Raw genomic sequence first — 26,869 nt, forward strand, 5'->3', positions numbered from 1 at the left:
GCATGAGCACTTCAGTATGCACGTTTCGAATGGACAAATACGGCCCTTTTACATTATAGGGGAGCTGTATTGTGAAAAAAAAGTCTTCCACAAAACTGCACCACTGTTGCTATACGCTTAAAACGATCCAAATATCTGCGTTAGACTATATTTTGCACTCTATAGCCACATAATTAAATCCATATAAATATTGTCAAGTGATATGCTACGTTTAAGTGTGCCTTCGGTTCGGTAATTGTGGCCATTGCCTTTTTTTTTTTTTTTTTTTTTAAGTTGGAGAACGTCAAGAAGCAAAACCGAAACCGTCTTATGAATGAGGGTAGCCAGGATGTCGAACTTCAGTACCCGCGTGGACCTTCGATAGAAATGTACCTCTGTATCTGCGGTGTTCTGTTAACCCTTGGCCTAATTTTGTTTTTTTCGTACTATGGATTATTTATCATCGAATTCGTGCCGCAGAAACTATGTTTATGTCACGAAAAAAGCACTCAGACGGATCTGTCCCAGGAGAAAATGCCGTCTCAGGTACGTGTACCAAAGCTGCTTTTTGTGTGCTTTAATATGCGCTTTCACTGTGTTGACGTTTAAGAAACTGCAGACTTTTAATGCGTCATTTCTGTCTTTCCAGAAGCGCACATTCCTCAGACTAATCACAAGCTCCGTAACTTTGACTGTAGATGTTGCAGTGAAGTACAAGCAGTGGCGGTTCTAGAACTATATAAATGGGGTGTCCATGGGGTAGCCAGTAGGGGTGGGCGATAGTTTTCGGTTCGATACGATACCAAGTAATACTAGACCAGTGTCGTCGATATCGATACCGATACCTTTAAACATTACATTAATGTCATTTGGCAGACGCTCTTATCCAGAGCGACGTACAGTTCATTAGACTAAGCAGGAGACAGTCATCCCCTGGTGCAATGCAGGGTAAAGGGCTTTGCTCAAGGGCCCAACGGCTGTGCGGATCTTATTGTGGCTGTACCGGGGATCGAACCACCGACCTTGCGTGTCCCAGTCACGTACCTTAATAATAAATGCGGTTGGAGGAAAATGTGTGTATATCGATATTTTCTGGGAGAGATCGATACCAAAAAAAAAGTCACAGTATCGGCAGTATTGATACTTTGGTATTGATCTGCCCACCCCTAGTAGCCAGTGGTCCAAAATGGGTCTGGGTCTGTTGTTTTGGAACCTGACAGTTTTTTCCATAAAGAAGTTAAATTGATATTTCAGTTCATATTTCTTAAAATCTACTCCTTTTCCCACATTTAAAAAATCTTTGAATCCAGAATCTATGAATTGCGAATATTTTTTATTTCAATAGTAAATGCTGCATGTAGTTTAACAGCAGTAGGAGACTTGCTGCTGGAAGTCTCGTACTTCACTGAAAAGTCCGTTCTCAGTGTATTTGACCTGGAGGCTTCATGTTTTCACATCACACTTAGCAGATGAATGTGCTAGTGTCAAAATCTGTACCTACCATAGATACACTCAAACATCCAAGTGAAGTAACAATGTGATCTTTTTTTTCATGGCATTTCCTCCCCACCCGTGCATTACCCCATAGCACCCATACATCGCCCTGGATACATTATTTGCATGTATTTTTGTCAAACTCGCTAAATGAATAGTTTTACAATGTCTGTGTTAAAAGCATTTATAATATAGTTCAAGTAGAAAAGGAATATTGACTATAATCGATCGGCAGTTTTCCTAAAATATCATCATCCACACTTAGCCGACATTTTTGTTTCAAATCTTTATTTGAATCAACAATTTGTAGCCTAACTTCTGCTACTGTAGCCTATTTCTTTAATTTCTCTTAAAGGCATAGACACAGACATGGGGGTTGGCGTCAGAATGATGTCACACTCACGAAGGCATACGTTATGGGGCACATCACAATCTTATGAATGGTAAATGGTAAATGGTTGGCATTTATATAGCGCCTTTATCCAAAGCACTGTACAATTGATGCTTCTCATTCACCCACTCACACACCGACAGCGATTGGCTGCCATGCAAGGCACCGACCAGCTTGTCAGGAGCATTTAGGGATTAAGTGTCTTGCTAAGGGACACTCCGACACAGCCCGGGCGGGGGATCGAACCGGCCAGACAACTGCTCTTACTGCCTGAGCCATGTCACCCTGAATATAACAAGACATGTTAACATGCTCCGGAAGATTACGTTATGGGGTACATCACAAGTTCACGAGTACGCCTAAACAAGCTACGGAAATGTCATAGTGGTGATGCATGGCTTTGTGTAAATATGCTAATGAACACACAATTCCTGCATTGCTGTTGGCTGAAGTGCTTTTAAACATGTTAAGGCAATCAAAAATGGCATGTTAAGATGGAATTTTCTGCCATGTTTAAAAAAATTATCACGATTAGACATAAGACATCTGCTTATTATTGCAGCAGCAGATCGTTTATGGATGACACAGTGCCATAGCATGGACCGTTTTGGGATCACTGAATTTCCAGTTCTTTTTTTTAATTTATTTTTTTTACTGCATGATGACAGAGATGTTGCTGCCTGCCCTCTCTTGTGTGGGATTCCTCTTTTCCACCCATTTAGCCTAGTTCGCTCCATGTGTTTCCTTCCCATTCCTGTCCTCTCTCCTCTCCCCAGGTCCCAGTCAGGTGGAAGGTTTGCTTCCCGCCAACATGGCCGGAATATCTCTAGCCTGATCTTCCCTCCCAGATCCGCTGGTGTTGATCTCTGTGTGGCCGATGGCCACTGCCAGTCCGCCGTCCAGAAAGCAGACTTCATATGGGCCTATGCCTCCCACCTCAACCTTGACTTTCTTGCTTTAACAGAAACGTGGCTCTCCGGATCAAATAGATGCTATCAACAAAAAACTGGAAGAACCAGAGCTGTCACATGAAGTAGTCCTACGGTGCCCAAATGTGAAGAAGTCTCTTCAGCAGGGTAAATAGACGGTTTTGTTCTGCAAAGGAACAGGGGCGGCTTGTAGCGTAGTGGTTAAGGTAAAGCCAGGCCCTTAACCCTGCGTTGCTCCAGGGGAGGATTGTCTCCTGCTTAGTCTAATCAACTGTACGTCGCTCTGGATAAGAGCGTCTGTCGAATGCCAATAATGTAATGTAATGTAATGTAATGAAACATGACACTAATGAAAGTGCTATTCAGTGCTACAGTGCGCACCGCAATTATTTGGACTGTGACACATATTTTGTTAGTTCTTTACATTACATTTACATTTACGTTTCAGTCATTTGGCAGACGCTTTTAATCCAAAGCGACTTACAAGTGCATAGGTTCTTCCACAAGTCAAAGCATCACATCCATAACTAGGAAAATACACATGAAATGCTGTTCTAAACATATAGTCATCATAAGTGCAAAATATATATATAATAATAATAATAATAATAATTGTTATTATTATATATTTTTTGGGTTAGACAAGGAGGATAGGGATATCAGAAATATCAGAAAGGGAGGTGGGGGAAATCAGGAGGGAGGACTAAGGTAGAGTTTGAAAAGGTGTGTTTTTAGTCTGCGTCGAAATAGGGGGAGGGATTCTGCTGTCCTGACAGTGGTAGGCAAGTCATTCCACCACTGAGGAACCAGAACGGAAAACAGGCGTGAACGTGCAGCTCGACCGCCAGGTGCACGTAGAGAGGGAACCATAAGGCGACCAGAGCTGGCAGACCGGAGTGGTCTAGCTGGGGAGTAGGGAGTGATCAAGGATTGTATGTAAGGTGGGGCAGTCCCCTTAGCAGCCTGAAATGCCAACACTAGGGCCTTGAATCGGATGCGTGCGGCAATAGGAAGCCAGCGGAGGCCAATGAGAAGCGGGGTGACATGAGCCGACCTGGGCTGACTGGTGATCAGGCGGGCTGTAGCATTCTGGACCAGCTGGAGGGGCTTGATGGCACACGCTGGGAGACCGGCTAGGAGGGAGTTGCAGTAATCCAGGCGGTAAATGACGAGCGCCTGGACTAGGAGCTCGGTGGCTTTCTCCGTCAGGAGATGACGGATACCGCGTATATTGTACAGAAAGAACCTGCAGGTTCTGGCAGTGGAGGATACTTGTGGAGCCAGGGTGAGGCAGTCATCAAGACTTACCCCAAGATTTTTTGCCGTACGGGAGGAGGAAACTACAGAGTCCTCAACAGTCATTGAGAGGTTGATTGACGGAGAGGACTTAGCAGGGATGTAGAGAAGCTCAGTTTTGGCAAGGTTAAGCTTCAGGTGGTGGGAAGTCATCCACGCAGAGATATCAGCCAAGCAGGCAGGCAGATATCGGGGGGGAAGGAAATAGAGTTGGGTGTCATTGGCGTAAGAGTGATAAGAAATGCCATGGGTAGAGATAACAGAACCAAAAAAAAAAGGGAACTACTTTCTCAAGGCTGTGGTCTAATGATGGCTTGCATATTGGAGTGCTATTGTGACTTTGAGTAGTTTGACCTGAAACGGCAGCTGTGGTGACTGTGTGTCTTAGTGAAATGTATGATGTTTCCACAGTGTTTGAGTGCGCATACTCCCAGTACATTCTGACCTGGTACAATGTCCCCGGGCCCAGGAACAAGCAGCCACTGTATATCGCCCTGAAGAGGCAGTTTGACACACTTGTTGACCGGGTCATAAGGAGAGCCAGCGACATCAACTTTTCTTCTATTGCTGTGGATTCTGTTCGAATCCTCACCCAGCACCTACACAATGCCAAGCAGCCTAAAATTAGGTGAGGACTAATTTTGACTCTCAAGGAAATTTTGGATTCCTCTAACAGTCCGACAGATTGGTTCCTGTAGGTTTTGGCCAGCATTGAGTTATAGGTCAGTGTTTGAGTTTGCGTGAGTTCATGCTACACGTGGGCTGCTTCTGCTGACCCTGCATGTTTGCTGTCCGTAATCACATTTTATGTTGACCTCTCGCTAAGCGGTTTTTGACGCCTTTTAATGTTTTCAAGCAGTGCTGTAGGTCTGCCTGACCTTGAGCTTTGTTCTCCCCACACCCCAAATCCCTCTCTGTACAAACACATTCTTTATTACATTCTGACTCCACAGAGGATACAGTGTCGCCACTGAACTGAAGTTTCAGTATACGGTTTACCACAGTAAAATAAAAGTGAAATACCCCTGATTTAGAAAGAAGAAGTGGAAAGTAAAACCATGTCAGCAGTACAAGAAGTAATTGTGAAACCTTGATTCTGGTGAAATATATTTTTTATTAAGCGAATATTTGATTTTGGTCGTTTCCATTGAAACCTTTAAGTACAGTATTTTTCACATGTTGGCATTTTGAGTTTATCTCAATAATTATATTGTTTTATGTATTTTTGTGCATTTCCAGTCAGGGGTGCCAATAATTCTGGAGCCCATTATACTACATTTACCATGTACCATATATGTGAATGTGCTAATGCAGTGTTTGTGTGTGTGTGTGCGCATGTGCATGCGCGTGCATGTTTGTGTTTTTGTTTGTGTCAGAGGCCAGCTCTTCAGCTCCACGACAGATGAGATTGCAGTCCTCAGGGTGTTTTCTGAAGCTCTGGTGCGCAACTTCTTCCCTGAGTCCCTCACAACCCAGGACCTGACTCGCTGTGCCCTTAATGAAATTGTGACTTTAAAAGGTGTCCACCATTGCACCATCGCAACATCTCTGACATGCCATGCCACACAGGTTATTATTTCGGAAAGGTAGACATGGCAATTCAGTTCCTTCCGCTGAAATTCTGCACTGAAAAAAAAAAAAAAAAGTCAATGCATTTAACAGTGTGGCAGATCTTGCAGTAGAGGGAGGAACTAACTTCTGGTTCTAGTTCAGTCTTGGTTCAGGGCTGGATCATTTTAATTATTAATTTTTTATTATTAATTAATTCAATATATTTCTTATTGTAATGTAATTATTGACATTTGCTGCATAGGAGCTTAAGTTGAAACAAAACAACCTAACATGTATTTTCATGCCATTTCTGATTGAACCTTTATTTAACCCCTTTCACAAGCCCCTTAATTCCTTTTTTCAGCCTGCAGCTTTAAGTCACTGTGGTTACGGTATATCTGCTACATTGATGTACCATTTGAAAGCGTTGAAACTCACTGTTCTAGCTGTATAACTTATTTTAACATGCCATTGCTTTAGCGAGAACAGTTGTGGTAACTTGTGGGTAGCAAAGTTATGTCAAAAGGGTTCAAGAATAGTTACTATTTTATTTTGGGTATGTCATTTTTAAGCTTGTGTCAAGAAAAGGGGTGATATTTAAGGGGTTAACCAGGAAAACGTATTGAGATGTAGAATTTGTCCCTCGCCAGTGCTGCAGCTGTTGGTGGAATGGCTGTCAGACCCAGATAACCTGAATCAGCTAATGGTGAGTTACCTGGATCCCATGACCCCAAAGAACTCCACGGATGAGGTGCAGGGGCCGCAGGGAGACGATGCACCCTCCTCATTGGGCAGTGAGGCCAAAGAAGCGTGAGTGGATACTCATCTACTGGCCCCATCCAAAGCAGTGTCACATTTCCAAACCTGTGGGGTTCCTGAACACTGGCCTGGGGGGGGAACACAAGCTTTTCCATTGTTGCTTAATTGATTAAGTAAAGCTGTTTAGAAATAAATAAAGGAAGGAAAGAAAGGAAAAAGAAAGAGAAAGAAACCACTAGACCCAGGGACTCTCCAGTGGGACTGTGGCGCCCTAGGCGTTTATGTATCGACTGGAAAGAGGCAGTGGTTTTGAATGATGCATGAATGACAGCTCCATGTCTTGCTTTTGTCTATAATAGATAATATATGGGCAGCCTGTCGCGTAGTGGTTAAGGTACATGACTGGGACCCGCAAGGTCGGCAGTTCGATTCCCAGTGTGGCCACGATAAGATCCGCACAGCCGTTGGGCCCTTGAGCAAGGCCCTTAACCCTGCATTGCTCCAGGGGGGATTGTCTCTTGCTTAGTCTAATCAACTGTACGTCACCCTGGATAAGAGTGTCTGCCAAATGCCAATAAGGTAATGTAATGTGATTTGGTGTTTGTATTTATTTTACCACTTTTTTTTGTTTGATGATCTTTTCAGCATAAGAGAGGGTACTGAAGATGCAAATGTCAAACCCAAAAAGAAAGGTGTGCAAAAGCTGTTCTGGAAGTGAAAGAATTGCTCATACCACATTTTATTAAAAAAAATAATTTGTTTTTTTGGCCTGTATAATATATTGATTTGATTTTTTTTAAATCTAAGGTATCAAGATGAAGGAAAAATTTGTGCGTGTGCAAAAATTTTTTGGGAAAATTACACCTACCAAAAGAAAAAGAAAAAAAAAAGCCTGCGATAAGATGGCCTGCCGTGCTCTGCCTGACGAGCTAGATGGGCCCATTGCCCGCCCAGCTTTGTTCCAACAAAAATTTGACAGCGTAAGTGAATCTTACTCCATTAACTTTACTCTACCTTAAACTTTATTACAGCAGCAAGCTAAGTTCTACCATTTCATTTCTGATGCTTGGTTCTTGAACTGTGTGGCACTTGTGTTACAACCCAACCCCTCCCATGGAACATGGTGGGGCATAGTTGGACCGCAACCTAAAACTAATTACTACAAAACCAAAGGCTAAAATCAAAATGCAAAAAGAAAAAAAAGACATTACAAAATAAACAAAAACCAGAAAAACTGCAAATAAAACATGGCACAAAACCACTCAGCTGAAACTATAAAAACACACCAGTCTATAAATAAAATAATTAAAAAACCACAGCACCTTCAAAACTCAATCCACAAAGTCTCTTCAAAACTCTGCCTAATTGCAGAAACTTCAACCTTATTCCTTTTGTGCAGCTGAACATAATTATTACAAATAAATTAATTAATCAACTGGCTGCACCTGAGGGAGTCAGCCACATACATGCAGGAAGGCGTAACAGTGTAGCATAACGGCTGAGAAACTGCTTGTAACTCCAAACTTGTCAGTTGGACTCCCTGGTGGGGCACCACCATTGTTCCATTGACCGAAGTACTTGGCCTAAACTGCTTCAGAAAATATCCATAAGTCTGCTGGATGTTAAAAGAATATACGATTCTTAAGTTGTTCTGGATAAATGTTTGGTAAATCCCTAAAATGTGAATGTGCACCATCTACTCATTTCATGTCAACAACACAATAAAATCACACAAAATAAACACGGTCACGTTTAATGAGGAATGCAGTCCACCGTTCTACTTGATCTACTATAATCTAATTTCACAGGGTTCCGCCGCACAACTGAACACCTCCATTACACCGTGTTCTGATAAACATTTCAGCTCACACATTTTATTCCAGCATACATGTTGATTACACCAACACATTTTCTTAGGGTGCGCAGAGGTAACCCTCTCTCTTTAAATGTGGGTAAAAGTTCATTCCTAGCAAATTTTTACTCAAATCCAGCTATAGAGAGGAACCTCATTGGTTGGCATATTTCTCTTTGTGGTGTTCAGGTGGAAGGAGACTGTGAAAGCAGCACTTCCTCTTTCCAGGAGGACCAGACTGAGTTCAAGCTGTTCTATGAAATGTGGTGCATCAGCTGCTGGACAGTGTCTGTCAAACAAGTGAGTCCCTAAAAGGCCCCCTGATTGGTTCTCCTGCGGGATATGTCTCTCCTGTACTGCCGCAGGTCAGTGCAGTATAATTACATATGTGTATGGGCAGCCTGTAGCCGAGTGGCTAAGGTGCTTGGCTGGCCAGTGAATGCCCTCAATTATCCTTATATGGTGGCTTAGTGCATCTTATTTCACTATTTAAGTTGCTTTCAAATGGCAGTAAAACTTTAATTGTAATTATAATTTTAATTGTAGTAAAACATAAGGGAACATAATGGCTAAATTAAAAATGGCAGCAACAAATAATTAACGGAGGTGCAAGCAAGAGCACAACTATTGTTTGGTCCCATCAATGGTATTTTATCCAGCAAAACGAAATATCTTAGCTGGCAGCTTGGCTGTGGGTAATGGCTTGGACTTGTCGTCAGGTGCAAGGAAATCTTTCTGGTCCATAAAAACACACACAGAGGGGTGTATCGCTCCTTTCCTGAAGTCTTCCAAAAGTGCTATAGCGTAGCTTTGAAGTTTTTATAGTTATGTCTATAGAGTTCATATTTTAATATTTCAAACAAGTTGCATGTTGCTTATTGTAGTTGTAGGCTGCACCATGTAGCAACTGATATTTTCTCTATATTATGCACTATAACGGGTGTGTCAAACTCCAGTCCTAGAGCGCCATAGTGTCTGCTGGTATTTGTGATTCCCTTTCAATCAGCAGCCAATTAAGGCCTTGAGAACAAGGTGTGTGGACTCTTTAGCCAATGAAAGACTTTGAAATGTTTCTCTCATTCTGAAACGCACCAAAAACCAGCAGACACTGCGGCCCTCCAGGACTGGAGTTTGACACCCCTGTACTATAACAAGCGTTAACCAGAGGTAATGGAGTTAACAGGCTAAATAACATGGTTAGTTTGCTACGAGACTAAACCTACCTTGATTTTAGGTCTCTCTCTCTCTCTCTCTCTCTCCCTCTCTCCCTCTCTCTCCCTCTCTCTCTATGTGATGCTTCCCTTTCCATAAATAAATCAAATTGTGCAATTACTTTCATACTTTAATTGGAAGACTTGTAGAAATCAGGGAAAAGAGTGACATATTATTTATTTACGATAAAATATGACATAGCTTACAGAAATAATAGTGGTGCACCCTATTTAATCAGTCTACTCACTTTAAATCTGTCCAGAACAACTCTGCTCGTATGACCAATTTGACCTTTGACCAATTGACACTGATGATATAAGAAATGGGGAAACATCACGTGGGTCATTTTGTGTGACATTGGCTTGTAGGTGCAGGAGAAGGATGGTGAATTAAGCTTCACCATTAGCCTGGAGGAGGCCAGTAAACCTGAAGGTCTGAACTGGAATGTGAGTAAGTCCCAGACGGACATCCGACTGTTCTACTGCTGTCTGCAGGTAAGGGACAGGTGCACGGGGAAGGGAGGGGCCAGCAACATTTATACATTTTAGACTATGACTAGATTTATAACTAAATTCTACATTATTGTTGTGGCGTTGCACACTCCATAGCCAACTCTACTGAGGCTTTGAGTTGAACATGGGCAGTGGAAGAACCTATGCACTTGTAAGTCACTTTGGATTAAAAGCGTCTGCCAAATTACTAAAATGTAAATGGAAGAAATAGAGACCATATGAAGCCATATTCAGAGCTTTCAAACCAAACCAAACCGAAGTACACTTTGAGTATGGACAAGGTACCACCACATTACTGTGTGGAGGGCAGTGTGTGAAATCTTAGTGTTATGCTCATGCAACGTGAAAATGTTAAACCAAACCTGTTAACGTTCAACTTAAACTAAAACCTGAACTGTTAAACTGACTGTTTTCATGATTTTCTTGTTGTCTTTATCTTATATGTTCTTGTTTTATTTTTTTACTGTTAATTGTTTTTAATGGTATGCTTGATTCCATGTTGACAAATATGTACATTTCCATGTGGAGATTAATAAAGTACTATCTTATCTTAAATGAGCCATTGATCAGCGTGATCTAGTGAAAGAGGCAACACTTAGTGAAGGTTACAAAATCACAGTAATGTGTCTAATTATTCTCAGTCAAATGGTCAAATGTTAAAGGGAACTTGAACTTAAATGGTGAAGCTCAGCCCCTTTTTATGGACTCTTGCTGTTGTGTGCCTTTCCCAGGACCGTGCTAACCTGCCCTCTATAGCAGAGCTGTTGGAAAGCACAGAGAACACCATGAACGACAAGTTTAAACAACAAGCCTCAGCAACCCTGGAGGCCTTCTTACAGGTACAGACTTATGTCTTCCCCAAACAGGCATGATACATTACCATCAGTAAGTATTAAAGGTACAAAAGGTAATATTTTTGTGTTAAAACATTGGCATGTTACCAGACCATTGTAAATCCCTTCCTATCATTGAAAAAGGCTCACTGACATGACTCGCCCTCTGCCTGTGTTAATAGTCCTTAAATTCAGGTTTCAAAATGTTGACGACCAAACACTCTACCAAAACATTGTATAACTGTACAATAATTCAAGCTCATTGGTTGAAAATTGATTCTAATTACCACAGCCAATGGCGTTTCAAAGTCAGTGCGTTAACAGAAACGCGGGAGGGATAAATAGTGTTGTGGTTTGAAGGTGTTTGTTGCTGTTATTCCTCTCTTAACTGTTAGAAGTTCGAAATTACCTATTGTACCTTTAAGTTAATTCCCCTGCAAAAGCATAGTGAATCAAAAGGTGAATGCTTCTTGTATTATAGTCCCTCTCTCTCTCCCACAGGAGCTGGTTAAAGACAGCCAGCTGGGCCAGAGTACAGAAGTCTTTAGGTTTCTGTGCCCTCTAGAGCAGCTGCTAACTGAGGAGTCTAATGGGGAAGTGTGGAGTCTGCTGAGGAACATGGCATACTTCATGACCCAAATGGACGGGGAGGAGGAGGTGAGCAGGTCCGCAGAATCTGGGAGCGTGCGCTGGATTTTGGCTTCATCCTTTTTCAATCTCCAAAAATGCAAGCTCAATTGGCTTATGGTCTGGTGATTGCCTTGGCCAATCTAAAACCTTCAACTTTTTCTGTTTAATGAAGTCCTTTGTTGTGTTGGCAGTGTCTTCTGGGTCATTGTCTCGCTGCATGATGAAGTTCCTCCCAATTAGTTTGGACTCATTTTTCCATAAGTTGGCAGACAGAATGTTTTTGTAGATTTATGAATTCATCCTGCTGCTACCATCATGAGTTACATCATCAATAAAGATACCAAGATTAGCAATTCAGGACTATTTATTTTTTAACCAGTCAATCTAACAGGACACATCTGGGCAACAAGAAACACCTGATGAATCCTTTTTGGCTTATACCGTTTGCAGTTCACAAGACAGCCAGCATTTTCTCCCTCACTTGAGAAGTGGCCTCAGGTTTATGCTATCATGTACTGTTGTATGAAATACTTAATGTTGTACTTGATATTCAACCTAGGCAGCAAGGATAGTGCAGTGGGTAGCACTGCTGCCTCACTGCAAGGAGGTCCTGGGTTCGAATCCTGGTCGGCCGGGGCCTCTCTGTGTGGAGTTTGCATGTTCTCCCCGTGTGCGTGGGTTTCCTCCCACAGTCCAAAGACATGCAGGTTAGGCTGATTGGAGAGTCTAAATTGCCCGTAGGTATGAGTGTGTGAGTGAATGGTGTGTGTGTCCTGCGATGGACTGGCGACTTGTCCAGGGTGTATTCATGCCTTTCGCCCAATGTATGCTGGGATTGGCTCCAGCAACCCTGTTCAGGATAAGCGGGTTAAGATAATAGATGGATGGATGGATGGATATTCAACCTACCATAGTATATAAACAAGGACCTTTCTTTTTACATTTCACCTAACAGTGAAAATGTACTGAAAATATGAACCAAAAAGAGAAATGAAGCAAAGCCTACCATTATAGCATGTAAGCAAGCAATAAAAAGCATAAAGACAAAGGCATTTTTTAAATATTTATAGGTTTTAAGCAGTGCCCTTTCACATAGTGTCTTCAAATTCTGTCCTATGGCTTACTAAGGTATCACTATGGTGTGACACGAAGTGTGATACATTCTTTGGTTTCATGTTGACTAAATACTATGTCTTCTGTTTGTGTGCTTTCTGTTTGTGTGTGGACCATGGTGAGGCTGGCAGCTGACACTACATTTTGTTGTGGTTCCTGTTTCTGCCTTTTTATTGAACCTTTAAATACAAAAATATTAATAGTAATATTTTATCGTAGAAATCCTTATATTATATTGTATTATATTTTATTGCAGAGCATTTTGAAAGTAACATCAGTTTCTGCCAGAGGGTATTCTATCTGTGTCCTTTCAACAGATTTATTACAGGATCAGACATGATACCTTTCAGAGACAACAGCAGTCCCAGAATGCCATTGTGGAACAAATTGTTTTGCAAATCCACCCTTCTGTGAAAAGGCAAAAAAATCTGGCTGTATGTGAAAGGCAAGCCTTATCATGTCCTTATCAGTCTCTCCTGGCGGCATTCTCTTCCGCTGTCACTGCCACCAAAGCAAACTATTATCAAACACAAATTCAGAACTCCGCTTCTAACCCCCGGAAACTGTTCTCTATTTTCTCCTCTCTCCTCAACGCACCGCCTCCTCCACCTCAGTCCTCCTTCGCTACTAATGACTTTGCTGATTTTTTCGATGAGAAGGTCACAGACATCCGCAGTTCCTTTACAACCTCCGCCCCCCTCTCTGTGCCCTTCCCCCCCTCTAGGCCCATCCCTTCCTTTTCCACTTTCTCCTCCCTTACAGACTCTGATGTTTCTCAACTCCTGCTCTCCCACCGCCCTACAACCTGTGCCCTTGACCCTATCCCCTCTTCTCTTCTCCAGACTATCACACCTGACATTCTCCCATTTGTCACCTCCCTTGTCAACTCCTCCCTGTCTTCTGACTGTTTTCCAGCATCCTCCACGAGGGCCCACATCACACCGCTACTAAAAAAGCCTACTCTGGATCCCTCCATCATCCAGAACTACCGCCTGGTATCTCTTCTTCCTTTTCTTTCTAAAACCATAGAACGAGCCGCTTCTACTCAACTTTCTTCTTTATTTTCTAACAACAACCTGGTAGACCCCAATCAGTCTGGCTTCAGATCGGGCCACTTGACAGAGACCGCACTCCTCTCCGTCAGTGAATCACTCCATGCCGCACGAGCAGCCTCCCTTCTTCTAGATCTCTCTGCTGCCTTCAACACTGTGGATCACTCCATCCTCCTGTCCGCCCTGTCAGCAACGGGCATCTGTGGCATAGCCCTGGACTGGATTGAGTCCTACCTCTCTGGTCGCTCCTTCCAGGTTGCCTGGGCTGGTACGGTATCGACACCTCAGCCCCTTGCCACAGGAGTTCCCCAGGGCTCAGTCCTAGGCCCCCTTCTTTTTTCTCTTTTCACTTGTTCCCTTGGCCCTGTGATCACTGCACATGGGCTATCCTACCACTGCTATGTGGACGATACCCAACTCTTCATCTCGTTCCCACCATCTGATACACAAGTTTCAGCCCGTATCTCTGCTTGCCTGAGTGACATCCAGAGCTGGATGGACAACCACCATCTAAAGCTCAACCCAGGTAAGACTGAATTGATATTCATCCCTGCTAATACCTCTCCCCATCTGGATCTCTCCATTTCCCTCGGCGATACCACACTTAGGCCATCACCCAGTGCAAGGAACCTCGGCATGGTGATGGACAGCAGACTGTCCCTCTCCGAGAACATTGCGGTGGTGACCCGGTCATGCAGGTTCTTCCTATACAACATACGGAGAATCTGCCCCTTTCTCACCCCCTACTCGACCCAGCTCCTGGTCCAAGCGATGGTTCTGTCCCACCTGGACTACTGCAATTCCCTCTTGGCTGGCCTCCCAGCGTCCGCCATCAGACCCCTCCAACTTATCCAGAATGCAGCAGCTCGTCTGGTCTTCAACCTTCCCAAATACTCACACATCACCCACCTGCTTACTTCCCTCCACTGGCTGCCTGTCATGGCTCGCATCAAATTCAAAACATTGGTGCTAGCCTTCCAAGCAGTTAAGGGGTCTTCCCCAGCTTACCTACAAAAAATCATTAGACCCTACACCCCTGCCAGACCTCTTCGTTCAGCCTCCACCAGCCGCTTGGCACCTCCCCCTCTCCGAACCTCCACCTCACGCTCACGACTACTGTCTGTTCTGGCTCCACGGTGGTGGAACGAACTCCCCGTTGAGGTCAGAACTGTAGAATCTCTCCCCACCTTCAAGCGCAAACTGAAGACGCACCTCTTCAAGCAGCACCTCTCCCCGTCCCTCCCTACCTCCCTGTGAACCTTAACTGTTGTCTTTGTGATTTTGTGTATCGGTATTTTTAGTTGGCTAGGTAAGCAGTGTTTGGATAGTTAAGTTTGGTCACTTTTGCTTTGTTGTTTGTTTGTTTATTTGTTCGTTTAAAAAGAAAAAAATAGGCCCTCGTCCTTATCTTTGTTGTACAGGTAGCAGTTGAAATTGTACTTCCCTCTAGAGTCTTTCAGCGCACTTATCCCTGGTTATGGGTATGCACTTTGTTGTACGTCACTGGATAAGAGCGTCTGCCAAATGCCATTAATGTAATGTAATGTAATGTCCCCATAGTGCCCTCTGCTGGTATTTCAAAGGCAGTGTGCATTACATTATTTTATTAGACTGCAACCATGGTATTGTTGTGGTTTTCATTTCCCCTTTTTTGTTGTCACTCAGTTATGTATTTGTTCTCAAAAAGCTTAGTTTACTTACCAAAGTAGATGTGCAGGAACGACCAATGGTGCCAGTTTATTCAGGAAAATCCTAATCATGCAAATAATTCATGCAATATTAATATTGAGCCACAAAAAGGTGAATTAAGTTTTCATTGACTGGATACTCCATAGTGAGTAGGTAAATAACTTGCCTAGTTGGGCTGAATAACCTGTTTTCATCATCATATATCTTTATATTCTTATTAGGAATTTTTACATTTTTATTGTTTAATACTGTTTAATATTGTGTTTAATTGAACCAATGACCGTGAAATAAAAACCTTGTGTAGATGGATCTTGCATTACTATTGTCTCTGTTATCTGTCATGAGTACTGTCTTGGTTGTCTTTTTTGCACACAGGGAGCATTGTTGCTCCAGTCATATAATTGAGAGCACCATTTACAATTACTCTGGCTGCAAAGCCCAAAGAGGTTTTTGTGAGCAAAGTATAGGGTGAATTGAATATCTGGAAACTATGCGGCCTAATTATCCAAAGACATCATTTGGGAGAGAACGAAACAAAGGCACATCTCTGGTGCTCTAGGTTGCTAACCTTCTATTGGCTGGTCTTCATATTAGGCAACCGCATGTCAATTGTCAGTTACGTTGAAGGAACAATTTAAATGAGAACTCATTTTGATGCTAACTTAATAATATCACAACAAAGGTACACCATACTGGTACAAATCATTGTTTCCTTGCTGTAAATGAATTGGCCCTGCCTCGGAAGTTCTCCATGGTCAAGAGGTCCAATGTCGCTAGCATCAGTAATTGAAGTGGCGTGCGACAAGAAGGCGAGCTGACACAGACATATGCCTTGCGTGTTATTTTCAGGATGTCGGCGCACCAGGTCCAGCACAATTAGGTGACCCTGGCACAGAGGCCATGGGGCCTGAAGGGCTGGCTGAGACGGAGGCTGAGACAGAGGCTGAGGGTGAGGCTGAGGATGAGGATGAGGATGAGGATGAGGAAGCAGACTTGACGGGAAGCTGTGACGGCCGTCGCCGGTTTACTGCCGTCTCGGGCAGACCGCCGTCTGCGGGCTCTGGAGACTCTGGAGACAGCAGCGGAGGCCTGGAGGAGGCACCTCTATTCCAGGCAGCGCGTCTGCCAGTCACATGCCAGTCTGAGGATGATCCTCCAGGAAGGGAATCGCATTCCCGACAAGATGATGGAGGCCAGCAATATGACTGTACCGATGGCCTCTGTCTCCCCACAAAGGCGAAGTACAGAGAAAGGGTAGAGCAACCAAACAAGAAAGAACTTGACCGATCTGGCAAGGGGCGGCACGATGTCAACAAAGCCATCATTGATCTGTTGAAAGAAATATCAGGTCTGTATTGACTTTTATTACCGTCATGGCGACATTCTGAATGAAATTACTAGATGAGAAAGAAGGAATAAATAGTGATGGCCCGCCACAGTATTGAAACTATTCCTTGTGTCAGGTCCTGATAGGATTTTGTTTCTCTCTTTGTCAGGTAATGGAATTATCATTAGCGCAATTGAGGTTATATTGAAGTTGAAATATTCGAGAAGGTAAGGGGCTTTAAAAAAAAAGATAACACTTCCTATAGTCTGCATGACTGTAGTTTTGCAGCTGTCATGAAGCTCACGTGGTCTTCCTTAAACATGTTTCTTTCTTTCCCCTAGGTGGTTGATCTGGTTCCTGAATAAGATAAACCGCACAGAGCCCCAGATTGCCTCTTACATTGACATGCTCAGGAAGAAGCAGTGGCCTGGTGGGGTGCCAGTGGACTCGGGGCCTGGCCAAACCCGAACCAGCGAGCAGAAGAGAGAAACCGAAGTCCGAGCTCATCAGCTCATCAATAGCAGTATGTGTAGCACCAGTTCCATTTCAATTCTGTCAATTAAAAAAGGGGGATTTCTTTTTTTTCTATACATGAACTGGGCTGTAATTAATTTTCTGAACTGATGGAGATTTTAAAACCCAACTGACAACAATATTGATGTGCAATCCCATTCCTTGCTCTTTTCCAAGAAAGGCATTATATGCATGACTATAAAGCCATGCTCCTTTTTGTACAGAAACTGAACACCCAGAAGCACTGTATGTGTTTAGGTGTTACCTTGAAGTAATGAATGGCAATTACATCTGTCCTTGTGTACTGTTCAGGGACATAAGCTTTAATTAATTGAATTATTATTATTATTATTTTCAACTTCTGTTGAGTTCCATTGGGTGTGTTTGGGCAGATGTAGTACTGTACAGTACTGTGCAGTAGTCTTGGGCTCCCTAGACTTTATTATATATATGTTTATTTTTTGTGTGTTAGTATAAAAGGACACATTTTAGATTTCCAAATATTCATTTTGCAAAAGATTTAATTTTACAGAGACATTTTTGTATTTAATTTTAAAAAGTAACATATTACTGTTAGCAATTGACCACTTTTAACCTAAAAACTTGATCAAGGCTGTCTGAGATCAGAAGCAAGGAGCCAACCAAAGTCTGCAGAAGAACTGTGGCAAGTTGGAACAACCTCCCTGCTGATTGTCTTAGCCAACGCTGTCCTGTAGTTCTATATCTCAGAGAAGTGATGCAGTTTTAACGCCGAAGGGTGGTCACAAAATATTGATTTGATTCAGTTTTTAACTATTCTGCCAAATTACAAAAATGTATTGTAAAATGTATAGTATGTTTATTTAGGACCTTTCAATTATTTTTGAAAGAATCTTATCTGTACCGAATGTTATACAGGTGCCTAAGACTCTTGCAGAGTACTGTATGTCAGGTATACATGAAATGAAAAATGCATCCTTATATGGACATGGTGTTTACTGTGCCTAATGTGCACTGACCATACGTGGGCATGAATAAACCCCTGGTCTCTTTTCAGGTTCAATTCCTTTCTTTTTAAAGATTGATGTTGACGCAGTTTTTAAGATCTTCCAGGACACCAAGGAGAACAAAAAGCTGATTTATGTGAGTATCATCAGGGGAAAAAAAGAAAAAAACTTTGCCTGAGAGCACAACTGAATATTAATTCAATACTATCTGTTATCCCTGTTGAATTACCTCACATAATGTTAATAATAATGATAATTGAAAGTATAGATTTAGATGTAGACATGGATAATTTAGTTTGACTTTTCTTTGTTGCCTTTTCACTTTCTTTTAGATGTTGCTGTCATTTCTGTTGAGGGAGCTAATGCCTGGAGAATCATCTCTGAATGTTCTGAACAGTCCTGCATAGCTTCAGTCCATCTGAAAAGCATTAATATGTCAGAGCCAATATTAACAGAGAAACATTTTTAAATATTGTTAACAAATGTACTTTTTTAACATGCATTTTATGTGTGGTATATAATCTTCAGCTGTGTAAACAGTCAGTGTAAAATATATATTTGTAGAAATTGTTATTTTACAATCATACCTATGATGTTTACAAAGTGCACTTTAAATAGTTTGTTTTAAAAAGTTTTAAATGTTAAACTTACTGAGGGAATCATGCGGTGATGTCATCGTAGAGCAGTGAAAGGGGAAACTTTTTTTATTTTTAACAAAATTGAATGTCTCAATGGGGACTAACCAGAGATTTCTGGAGTTACAAAGCAAAAGTAGCAGGTGATTAAACCTCTGTTCTGTTGACGCACTTTAAAAAAATTAAATTATGCATTAACTCAAATGCATTTTCCGCTCTTTTCAATACTGTTTTTGTTGCCTTTTGTAATGGATGTTTTATGTTTTAATTATTTAACAAAACATTCAACAATCTTCTCAATTTCTAGACTAAATTCTAAAACGTACAGTGATTTCATTTCTCGACATTAACGAGCTGCAAAACGGTGACAATCTCCCATAAGATTCATGCAATAAGCAAAAGCGTAACGTCCATGCCTGAGTATTGGCGATACGCTTCTGTAACGTTTGACGTAATGATTGCGAAAGCAATATCAGAGTGAGCAGCTTACGTAAGAAACAAGAAGAGTTCACGTTGAATGATAATAATAATAAAAATCTTGGATATGGCAATTGTCAGATACAAATCTGTTTTGTTATGACGGTACTAAAGCATAAACAATATAATTGTTTTAGTTTCATTCCATTTTTACTGAATTAATGAAAAAGTTTGATTCGCCGCATCTGCCTCTCCCCTGCATCGAACGTGGTACGGTCCTGAAGTCTTCTGACATCCTGGCTTAGGAAATCGGCAGTCTTGACAGAAATACGAAGCTACGGTTGAGTGTTTGACGAAGGTAGTAAGAAGTAGCATTGTCTGTTTAAGTCGGGAAGTGAGAACTTTGTTTCAGTTTTTATTTTTAATTACAAAAATATGTCAACACCAGCAAGACGGCGTTTGATGAGAGATTTTAAAAGGTAAGTAGTGGAAAAGAACCAAGTGTCTACTCGGGCATTTTGTACATGTAGAACTAACATGGCGACTTTTTAAATATTGTTGCTAACGCTTCAGCTAGCTAGCTAGCTAAACTTGACAGAACGCCGTTTGGTACACCGGGAATACGAAGGCCGCTACCACAGATGTTGTGTTATAAAGAACTAACTTAGATGTTAGGAAATGGGGGGGGGGGGATTTCAGTACAGTATTGAAAATTGCATTATTTTACCAGGCTTCAAGAAGACCCCCCAGCTGGAGTTAGTGGGGCGCCATCTGAAAACAATATAATGGTCTGGAATGCAGTAATATTCGGGTAAGTAACGTTAGCTTGCTAATAACTGTTAGCGACACCTACCTAGCAGGTTAGCTAAAGCAAGTCTTTTTTCGCATTGTGTTGGGAGCGTGTTAAGTTGGCTAGCTAGCCGGCTAGTGGTTTTACGTTCGGGTGCTGCTATCTATTAAGCAATCTCAATGACACATAAATATGATGTAAGAATATTAGCTAACATTAGCTTGAAGGCTAGCTATCTAACAAACTAACAAGCGTTAGCTATTGACTAAGTTGGGTAATTGTAATAACGTTAAGACTTAATTTTCGCCATCATAATGAACTCGACCTCAAACAGTATTCAGTATAACGTTAACGGCTATGAATGTAGTCTCAGTGAATTGGGATCCTTTTTTTAATATAGCTAACTGTTTCGCTTCCATGTAAATAGTTTGACCTTGAATTTGAAATTAAAATGAAACTGATAGTATCCGTTTGTCAGTATTTTTGTCTTTTATATATCCTTACCTAAGCTTCAGTGTGAACCTATTCGGCTTGGCAGTGGACTATTAAAATTAGCTAGTTAAGTAACATTAGCTAGCTAACGTCAGCTAATGTAAACTAGTAGCCAATATGAAGGTACCTAACTAGCTAGTTAATGTAAATCTTACGATAGTAGTTTTAACATTTTCTTCCATTTGCAGGCCAGAGGGAACGCCATTTGAAGATGGTAAGTTTAAAAATACGCGGTGTGGTTTTCTACATAATGGAGTAAATATCACTCGACTCGCCATGGCCTCTTCTGATCGTATCTGGGAGTTTGATTAATGCATAGTATGTGACTTTTTCAGCCAAGAAAAGTTACAGAAAAATGAATTGTTGCTCTGCTAGACATTGACGAATGACCACTGCTCTTCTGTGCAGCTAGATGGTTGAAAGACAGCGGGGTTTGCTATGAGAACATGCTTAGTGGCTACAGTGGATGAAACTGAGGGTATTGTTCGTTTTTTTTGTTTTTTTTGTGACCAGGTCCAGCACAACTGTGTAGCCGAGTGACCTTTAATCTGCTGCACAGCTGTGTTTGAATTAAACGAGTTGCCAGTCCCAGTGAGTGGGTTGTCTGGGGCATAGCCATAATTTTAGTCACTGCTGGGTTTTAAGGTCAAAACCAAGAGGCCATTTCCCATCTCAGTGTGTGACAATGTCTGATGGTTTGTGTTCTGTTATTCCTAAAATACTGCCCATCGTTTATTACAACATTGCTGAAATGTGAGGCGGTCTGGAAATGACTGCTGTAGGAATTCATTGATACAAATAGACAGTAAAATGATCTTGGGGGGGGGGGGGGGGGGGTTTGCCTGTTTCAGCATAGATGCGTCTATCTAGCATTTGGTGGGTGTGGGGAGAAGTCTGTATTGCTGCTGTTTTTCCGAGTGTGGGCATCTGTGCGTTTAAGCACTGTCTCAAGCCCGCACTGAGTTGACACAGAACTAGAACAAAGAACATAAAAATATGGAGCTGCACTGTTGGGAACTGGCGTGACTAGGACTAGGACTGTGGGTGTGTTCTTGGTACAGCAGTCACACTCTGTTCTGGAGTCTGTGCACTTCCAGGGTGTAGCTATTATTTGTGCGGAAGTGCAACCTGTGCCTTGGAGCGCTCTGAGCCAATAGAGGCGCCCCTGGTGAGATGGTTAGTATTGGCAGACTGAAGACCGGTGGGGGGGGGGGGGGGACTGTCATTATTGGACCAAAAATAGGGAAGTAATGCATAAAGAAATATGATACTGGAGGTGGTACCAAGGTGTGAATATGCTGTTGCTATTCAGCTGAGCATTTACCAAAAATAGTTTTGAGTGTGACCTGCATCATGGCTGTGGCATGATCGTGCAGAAATAAACAAGGCACTGCTCTGATAATATCAGACAAAGTCTTAAGATTGCAGTGCGATTGGCAGTTCCTTGCTTTCATTTTCTGATTGTTGGACACTGAGGGTTGCATAAATTCAATCCTGTAGTCCAAATGCGAATGGATCTGCAGGCAAAGGTATCGTCAAGGCATCATTCGTTTACAATGAGCACTGTACCGAGATTGAATATCTCGTATAAAGACTCATTCACCTTATTTTAATTTGTGTGGAAACTAGCCTGCCTGGTGAGGCTCATAGCCTAACAATAGTGTGAACCTGACCAGGTTGGCAGTGATGTGGAATAAACAACCCGCATTACATGCTGTGGTAAACTAATAGTCCGTTACTACTTGGGCTGACTTGTCATATCGGGTAGGTGGTGAGGAGTAACTCGAGCTTAGACAGTCTGCACATTCAGCAGCCTCATGGACATCATGTTTACTTGTGTGATTCAGCGCCAGCAGACCACCATGAGCCAAACCCAGACGGCCTGGCTAAAAGCCAACCGGCCCAGCTGTACCAGGAGAACAAGAGGGAATATGTGAAGAGATTATCTGCAGTTGTGGAACAGAGTTGGCCTGGTTGTTGACCTAGAGCCAGTGTTAAATTAATTAACTGTATCCAGTCAAGGGACAACCTGGAGAAGGCAATATCACAAGACGATGGGGGAATTAAATTTAAATTAAATTAAATTTTCCATTTTTGTCATTTGGCAGACGCTTTTAATCCAAAGCGACTTAGAAGTGCATAGGTTCTACCATAACTCAAAGCATCACACCCAGAACTAGGAAAATACACATAGAATGCTGTTCTAAACATAGTTGTCATCATAAGTGCAATTTTTATTTATTTATTATTATTTTTTTTTTTGTTAGACAAGGATAGGGATAACAGAAGGGAGGGGTGGGGGAAATCAGGAGGGAGGACAAGGATTTTGAAAAGGTGGGTTTTGAGTCATAATAATAAATTGTCGTCATCCTCCTCATATAAAGATTTGTTCTGTGAACAGGATCTCTGGACATGTCTGAGTTTCCTGGGACTTGTGCTGTTTGAATAATCAAAAGCTCTATTTTATTTGAGCAAGTCGTATGCGTAAGGTGCAGTTTGGAGGACCACGATCAGCTATAAGTTTGCTGTAGTCCCACGTTGGTCTCTCTAGAACATCTGGAAATGGGAGTTTCAGTTGGCAAGACTGGCTACCTGCTGTATTACCTTATATGTGGGCAGGCACTACCTAAGAGCAAAACTGATAGCACTAACAGTGGGGAAGATCTATCACTCAAATTTCAAATGCGCACCTATCTATTTCAGCCCCTAGAAATTAATTGACTGTTTCTTCTGTTCACTTTTGTATTTCTTACCCTTTTTTTTGTTTTTTTGTTTTTTCAAGGAACTTTCAAGCTCACAATAGAATTCACAGAAGAATATCCAAATAAACCCCCAACAGTTCGTTTTGTTTCCAAAATGTTTCATCCAAATGGTAAGGGCCTTTTCTAATCCCTCAGTTCCTATGTTTTCCTCATTCACGTTGGCATAAATATTGCGTAGTATACATATGTTTTTGCATATTCTATATTTAAGTGTAATTTGCAAGATGATGGAATCCCTTGTTATTTTGCTGGTGAATGACCATTGCATTCCCCTCTTTTTAATATCAGTCTATGCAGATGGTAGTATATGTTTGGATATTCTTCAGAACCGGTGGAGTCCAACCTATGATGTTTCTTCAATCTTAACCTCTATACAGGTACGGTATGCTTTTTAACATATTTGTTTTGAACATTACATTTGAATTATTTGCAATTATATATTTCTCTTAGCACCCTATTCGTTAAGAATTTACAGTTGGATAGTTGCAGATTAAGCAAGGTGCTGTTGGAAGGGTCTAGTGCCAGGGTGCACAACTCTGGTGTTCTCATTAAAACTGGTGTATGGCGCTCAGGAATGGTGTCAAGATATTTTCATGTTTTCTATTTTTAATTATACCATTTATCTATTTTTACCATTTGACTTTTTTTTTTTTTAAACCCCATGCCAGTCTCTGCTGGACGAGCCGAATCCAAACAGCCCGGCTAACAGCCAAGCGGCCCAGCTGTACCAGGAGAACAAGAGGGAATATGAGAAGAGGGTATCTGCCATCGTGGAACAGAGTTGGCGTGATTGTTGACCTCGAGCCGGTTCAAAAAGGATGAACTGTATCCATGTCAAGAGACAAACGGAGAAGAAAAATCTCTCAAGACGACAGAAAAGTTAAAAATACACATCATGTTTTGAATTGTCATCATCCTCCTACGCGTATAAAGACATTTGTTCTGTGATCCTTGCAAGGTAGAGTGCTGTTGTGATGTTGCCTCCTCACCCCTCCAACCGTTTTCCTACTGGAAAGAGTGCACCTTCCTCTGAGTAAATGTACCTGGTTGTGCCCGGTTTTTTATTTTTAAACTGGCATCTATTACATTACCTTAATTTAGTTGTTTTTCCTTTTTCTTCAAGCAGGAGTTTGACATATCATTGGTCTATTTTTTTAAGTTTGAGGTAGCTGCTTCAAGACGACTGACTGAATTCTGGAGCTTTAAGATTTTATTTTTTATTTTGAGACTGCTCAGCCCCTGTGACCATTGCCAGACTGCTGATTTCTCGTCATTTTAAATCACATATTTGCGTTTGGAGTACTTTTCTTTTGGTTCACGCACGCACACACACACACAAAACAAAAAAACACACCCGCTTCATTCTCATCTATCCTTTTGGAAGTTCTCAACATGCATTTCCATGCAGTGCCCTCAGCCAAATGACTGGTTTTAGGGTTTTATCAATTAAGTGTCATGTCCTTTTAGCTAAAAGGAAAATTTCTGTTTTACGAAGTCCATCGAGTAAGGGAGGCCCCCCGTCCCCCATGCCGGACATCTGGCCATCGATCTCGGGTTCAGAAGAATGTATTAAATATTAGAAATTGAAGGCCGGGGCTTGCGTTTCTGCAGGTACCATTCTCGCCTGCGATGAGCTCAATCTTTCTTACAGCCAGGGTGCATGGTTATCTAGTTTGCTCATTCTATTCAGTCCCGTCGGTGCTGTTCCCCACCCACCTCACCCCCATTGGAAAAGCTTGAGAGGTCTATCCCAACTGCCTGACGGTGATGCTCATATGCGTGTGCTGGTGCAGAAGCATCGCCTGTTTTAATCTTTTGGGTAGTCCTTTTTCTAATGCACATCGAGTTCCAGAGTGACAGTATGACTTTGCACTAGTAACCCGTGTAAGAAACTACATTTTCTCACTTCTTGTAAATAAATGTAAAAAAAAAAAAAAGTCAATTATCTTGGGTGATTTCTGAAAACGGATCGTTTTGATGAAATGTTGGCCTTTGCATAGCATGTTATAGTTCCCTCAGCCCTTTACCAAAATTCACAACCAAAAAAAATCAGAAAGGCACAGTGCCAAAATGGCAGTAGTCATGATCAGATCAGTGTGTCTGCAGAAAAGAACCATGAATTCTAGAAATTCGGGGAAAAGTGGAAATAACTACAGAATATACTGCTAGATTTTACAGGAAACATACCTTGTTGTCCTTCAACACCACTACTGCAGTGGAAATATAACAGGGCATGGCCAAACATAGAGGGTCCCCCCCATGAGACAACAGGTAGCACCAGTAGGTAATGCCAGTCAGGTTTGTTTGCTTTTAACAGCTCTGCATCCCAAGTAACATGACTTTCACACAAGTTATAGTTCTTGCTCGAAAAGTATTTGCCACACGCTGTATTTGATGCCAATGTACAATATCCACCACTTAAGAGGTGGAAAGCCCATATTTGGAGACTAGAAGTCCTCTTCAGTATTTTGTTTCAATGGACTGGATTGGCTAATTAGTGCGGTCAGCTGGCTGAATTCACAGGAGGAACAAACACATGGCAGTTGTTTTCCTTTCTGACCCCTAGATTTTCTAGCTCTGCAACCATCCTCCAAATCAAAATGGCACACACACAGCTAAAGTGGGCCAGTGGAAACCATAAGGACTAAAATCTATTGAAAGGGCAAAATAATTTGTTTTTCCAAATGTTTATATGCCAGACTCTTCCCAAGATGAAAGTCTGCAATGTGCCCTTCTCAGCCTGTTAGATAACGACCCGACACCCTAACTGCACGTGACCATCCAATGCACGGGAATATAACCGCAGGCTTCAACTCACCTGCAGCTCAGGTGCCATTGGCCTCAGAAACCTCTTCAATGTTTAAAGGACTCTGGTGTCAGTTACTTGCCCCTGTAATTCTGTTGCAATGAAATGGTCCGAACATAAAGGCGATGCAGCATTATAGTGTGAAAACATTCCCAACATAAAACAGGCAGGCAAAAAGCTAATTCTACTACAACAATTGACTGGATTTTATATAAATCCAAGCTGAACCAATCCAAGCACTTTCTGAAGGTATTGTATGTGAACAAGTATTGAAGTTGTTCACGAATGAGACTTCTCATTTTTTTTTAAAGTAATAACTTTAGTCAAACGAGACCACAAATGCTTCTTCCAGATGGTCTCAGGGTCTGTCATCTGGCTTCTGGCAATATCCATGCTTGACTTGTTAGGTTTTCCCAGAAGGGGTTTTTCAGTTTAACTACTGAAGAAAATCGACAACTTCTCCCATTTCAGCCAAGGTGCTCTGCACGTCAGAGTTGGAACCAGCCTCTCTGTCCTGTGACAATTGCTGCTCTCAGTTGCTCAGTCTGCTTGAATGGCCTGATCTCAGTGGCTGGGTCGGTTTTTATGACGGCACAACTGATCCGACCTGCCGTTTCAGTTGCAAAACCTTGGATTTTATTCTACATTCATGCAACTGTACACAGGTTGATTCAAAATCTACATGGGTGGATCTTGTTAGAGCCCGATTTAGCATGATAATACTGCATACACGTAGCCCATAGTCATTTTCAGGATTGTTAAAATCATTCTTAAGGCATCTACACACAGTGCCGTGAAAAAGTATTCGCCCTTCCTGATTTCCACTTATTGACTATTTTGTCAGTGATT

At 41.9% G+C, this 26,869-nt stretch overlaps 3 protein-coding genes across 4 annotated transcripts; all 3 read left to right on the forward strand.

The window, feature by feature from the left end:
• Positions 1 to 290: 290 nt before the first annotated feature.
• Positions 291 to 7,117, forward strand: LOC133123168 (uncharacterized). Its single transcript, XM_061233482.1, has 6 exons — positions 291 to 525; positions 2,829 to 2,940; positions 4,501 to 4,717; positions 5,466 to 5,608; positions 6,291 to 6,450; positions 7,045 to 7,117. The coding sequence occupies exons 1-6, from the start codon at positions 310 to 312 to the stop codon at positions 7,115 to 7,117; spliced, it is 921 nt and encodes a 306-aa protein (XP_061089466.1). The 5' UTR covers positions 291 to 309.
• Positions 7,118 to 7,140: 23 nt separating this feature from the next.
• LOC133123938 (uncharacterized) lies at positions 7,141 to 18,957 on the forward strand. Of its 2 annotated transcripts, XM_061234679.1 has the most exons (10): positions 7,145 to 7,379; positions 8,441 to 8,551; positions 9,832 to 9,957; positions 10,707 to 10,814; positions 11,310 to 11,465; positions 16,142 to 16,640; positions 16,789 to 16,846; positions 16,961 to 17,142; positions 18,169 to 18,254; positions 18,451 to 18,957. In XM_061234679.1, the coding sequence occupies exons 1-10, from the start codon at positions 7,215 to 7,217 to the stop codon at positions 18,523 to 18,525; spliced, it is 1,566 nt and encodes a 521-aa protein (XP_061090663.1). In that variant the 5' UTR covers positions 7,145 to 7,214; the 3' UTR covers positions 18,526 to 18,957. The 2 variants fall into 2 exon arrangements, 1 of the variants encoding a protein (XP_061090663.1); XR_009708269.1 differs by lacking the exon at positions 16,789 to 16,846 and having other exon boundaries at positions 7,141 to 7,379; positions 17,033 to 17,142.
• Positions 18,958 to 19,460: 503 nt separating this feature from the next.
• ube2a (ubiquitin-conjugating enzyme E2A (RAD6 homolog)) lies at positions 19,461 to 24,507 on the forward strand. Its single transcript, XM_061234681.1, has 6 exons — positions 19,461 to 19,649; positions 19,901 to 19,981; positions 20,641 to 20,666; positions 23,235 to 23,324; positions 23,503 to 23,591; positions 23,883 to 24,507. The coding sequence occupies exons 1-6, from the start codon at positions 19,606 to 19,608 to the stop codon at positions 24,009 to 24,011; spliced, it is 459 nt and encodes a 152-aa protein (XP_061090665.1). The 5' UTR covers positions 19,461 to 19,605; the 3' UTR covers positions 24,012 to 24,507.
• Positions 24,508 to 26,869: the final 2,362 nt, after the last annotated feature.

Source organism: Conger conger, chromosome 3 (genome assembly GCF_963514075.1).
Source record: "Conger conger chromosome 3, fConCon1.1, whole genome shotgun sequence".
NCBI lineage: Eukaryota > Metazoa > Chordata > Actinopteri > Anguilliformes > Congridae > Conger > Conger conger.

Coding starts and splice junctions, on each gene's coding strand:
- LOC133123168 (XM_061233482.1), top strand. CDS start 310: ATGAATGAGGGTAGCCAGGATGTCGAACTTCAGTACCCGCGTGGACCT. Junction 2,941..4,500: donor GAAGAAGTCTCTTCAGCAGG/GTAAATAGACGG, acceptor ATGTTTCCACAG/TGTTTGAGTGCGCATACTCC. Junction 5,609..6,290: donor TGAAATTGTGACTTTAAAAG/GTGTCCACCATT, acceptor GTCCCTCGCCAG/TGCTGCAGCTGTTGGTGGAA.
- LOC133123938 (XM_061234679.1), top strand. CDS start 7,215: ATGAAGGAAAAATTTGTGCGTGTGCAAAAATTTTTTGGGAAAATTACA. Junction 9,958..10,706: donor TGTTCTACTGCTGTCTGCAG/GTAAGGGACAGG, acceptor TGCCTTTCCCAG/GACCGTGCTAACCTGCCCTC. Junction 18,255..18,450: donor AGAACAAAAAGCTGATTTAT/GTGAGTATCATC, acceptor ACTTTCTTTTAG/ATGTTGCTGTCATTTCTGTT.
- ube2a (XM_061234681.1), top strand. CDS start 19,606: ATGTCAACACCAGCAAGACGGCGTTTGATGAGAGATTTTAAAAG. Junction 19,982..20,640: donor TGGAATGCAGTAATATTCGG/GTAAGTAACGTT, acceptor TTCCATTTGCAG/GCCAGAGGGAACGCCATTTG. Junction 20,667..23,234: donor GGGAACGCCATTTGAAGATG/GTAAGTTTAAAA, acceptor TGTTTTTTCAAG/GAACTTTCAAGCTCACAATA.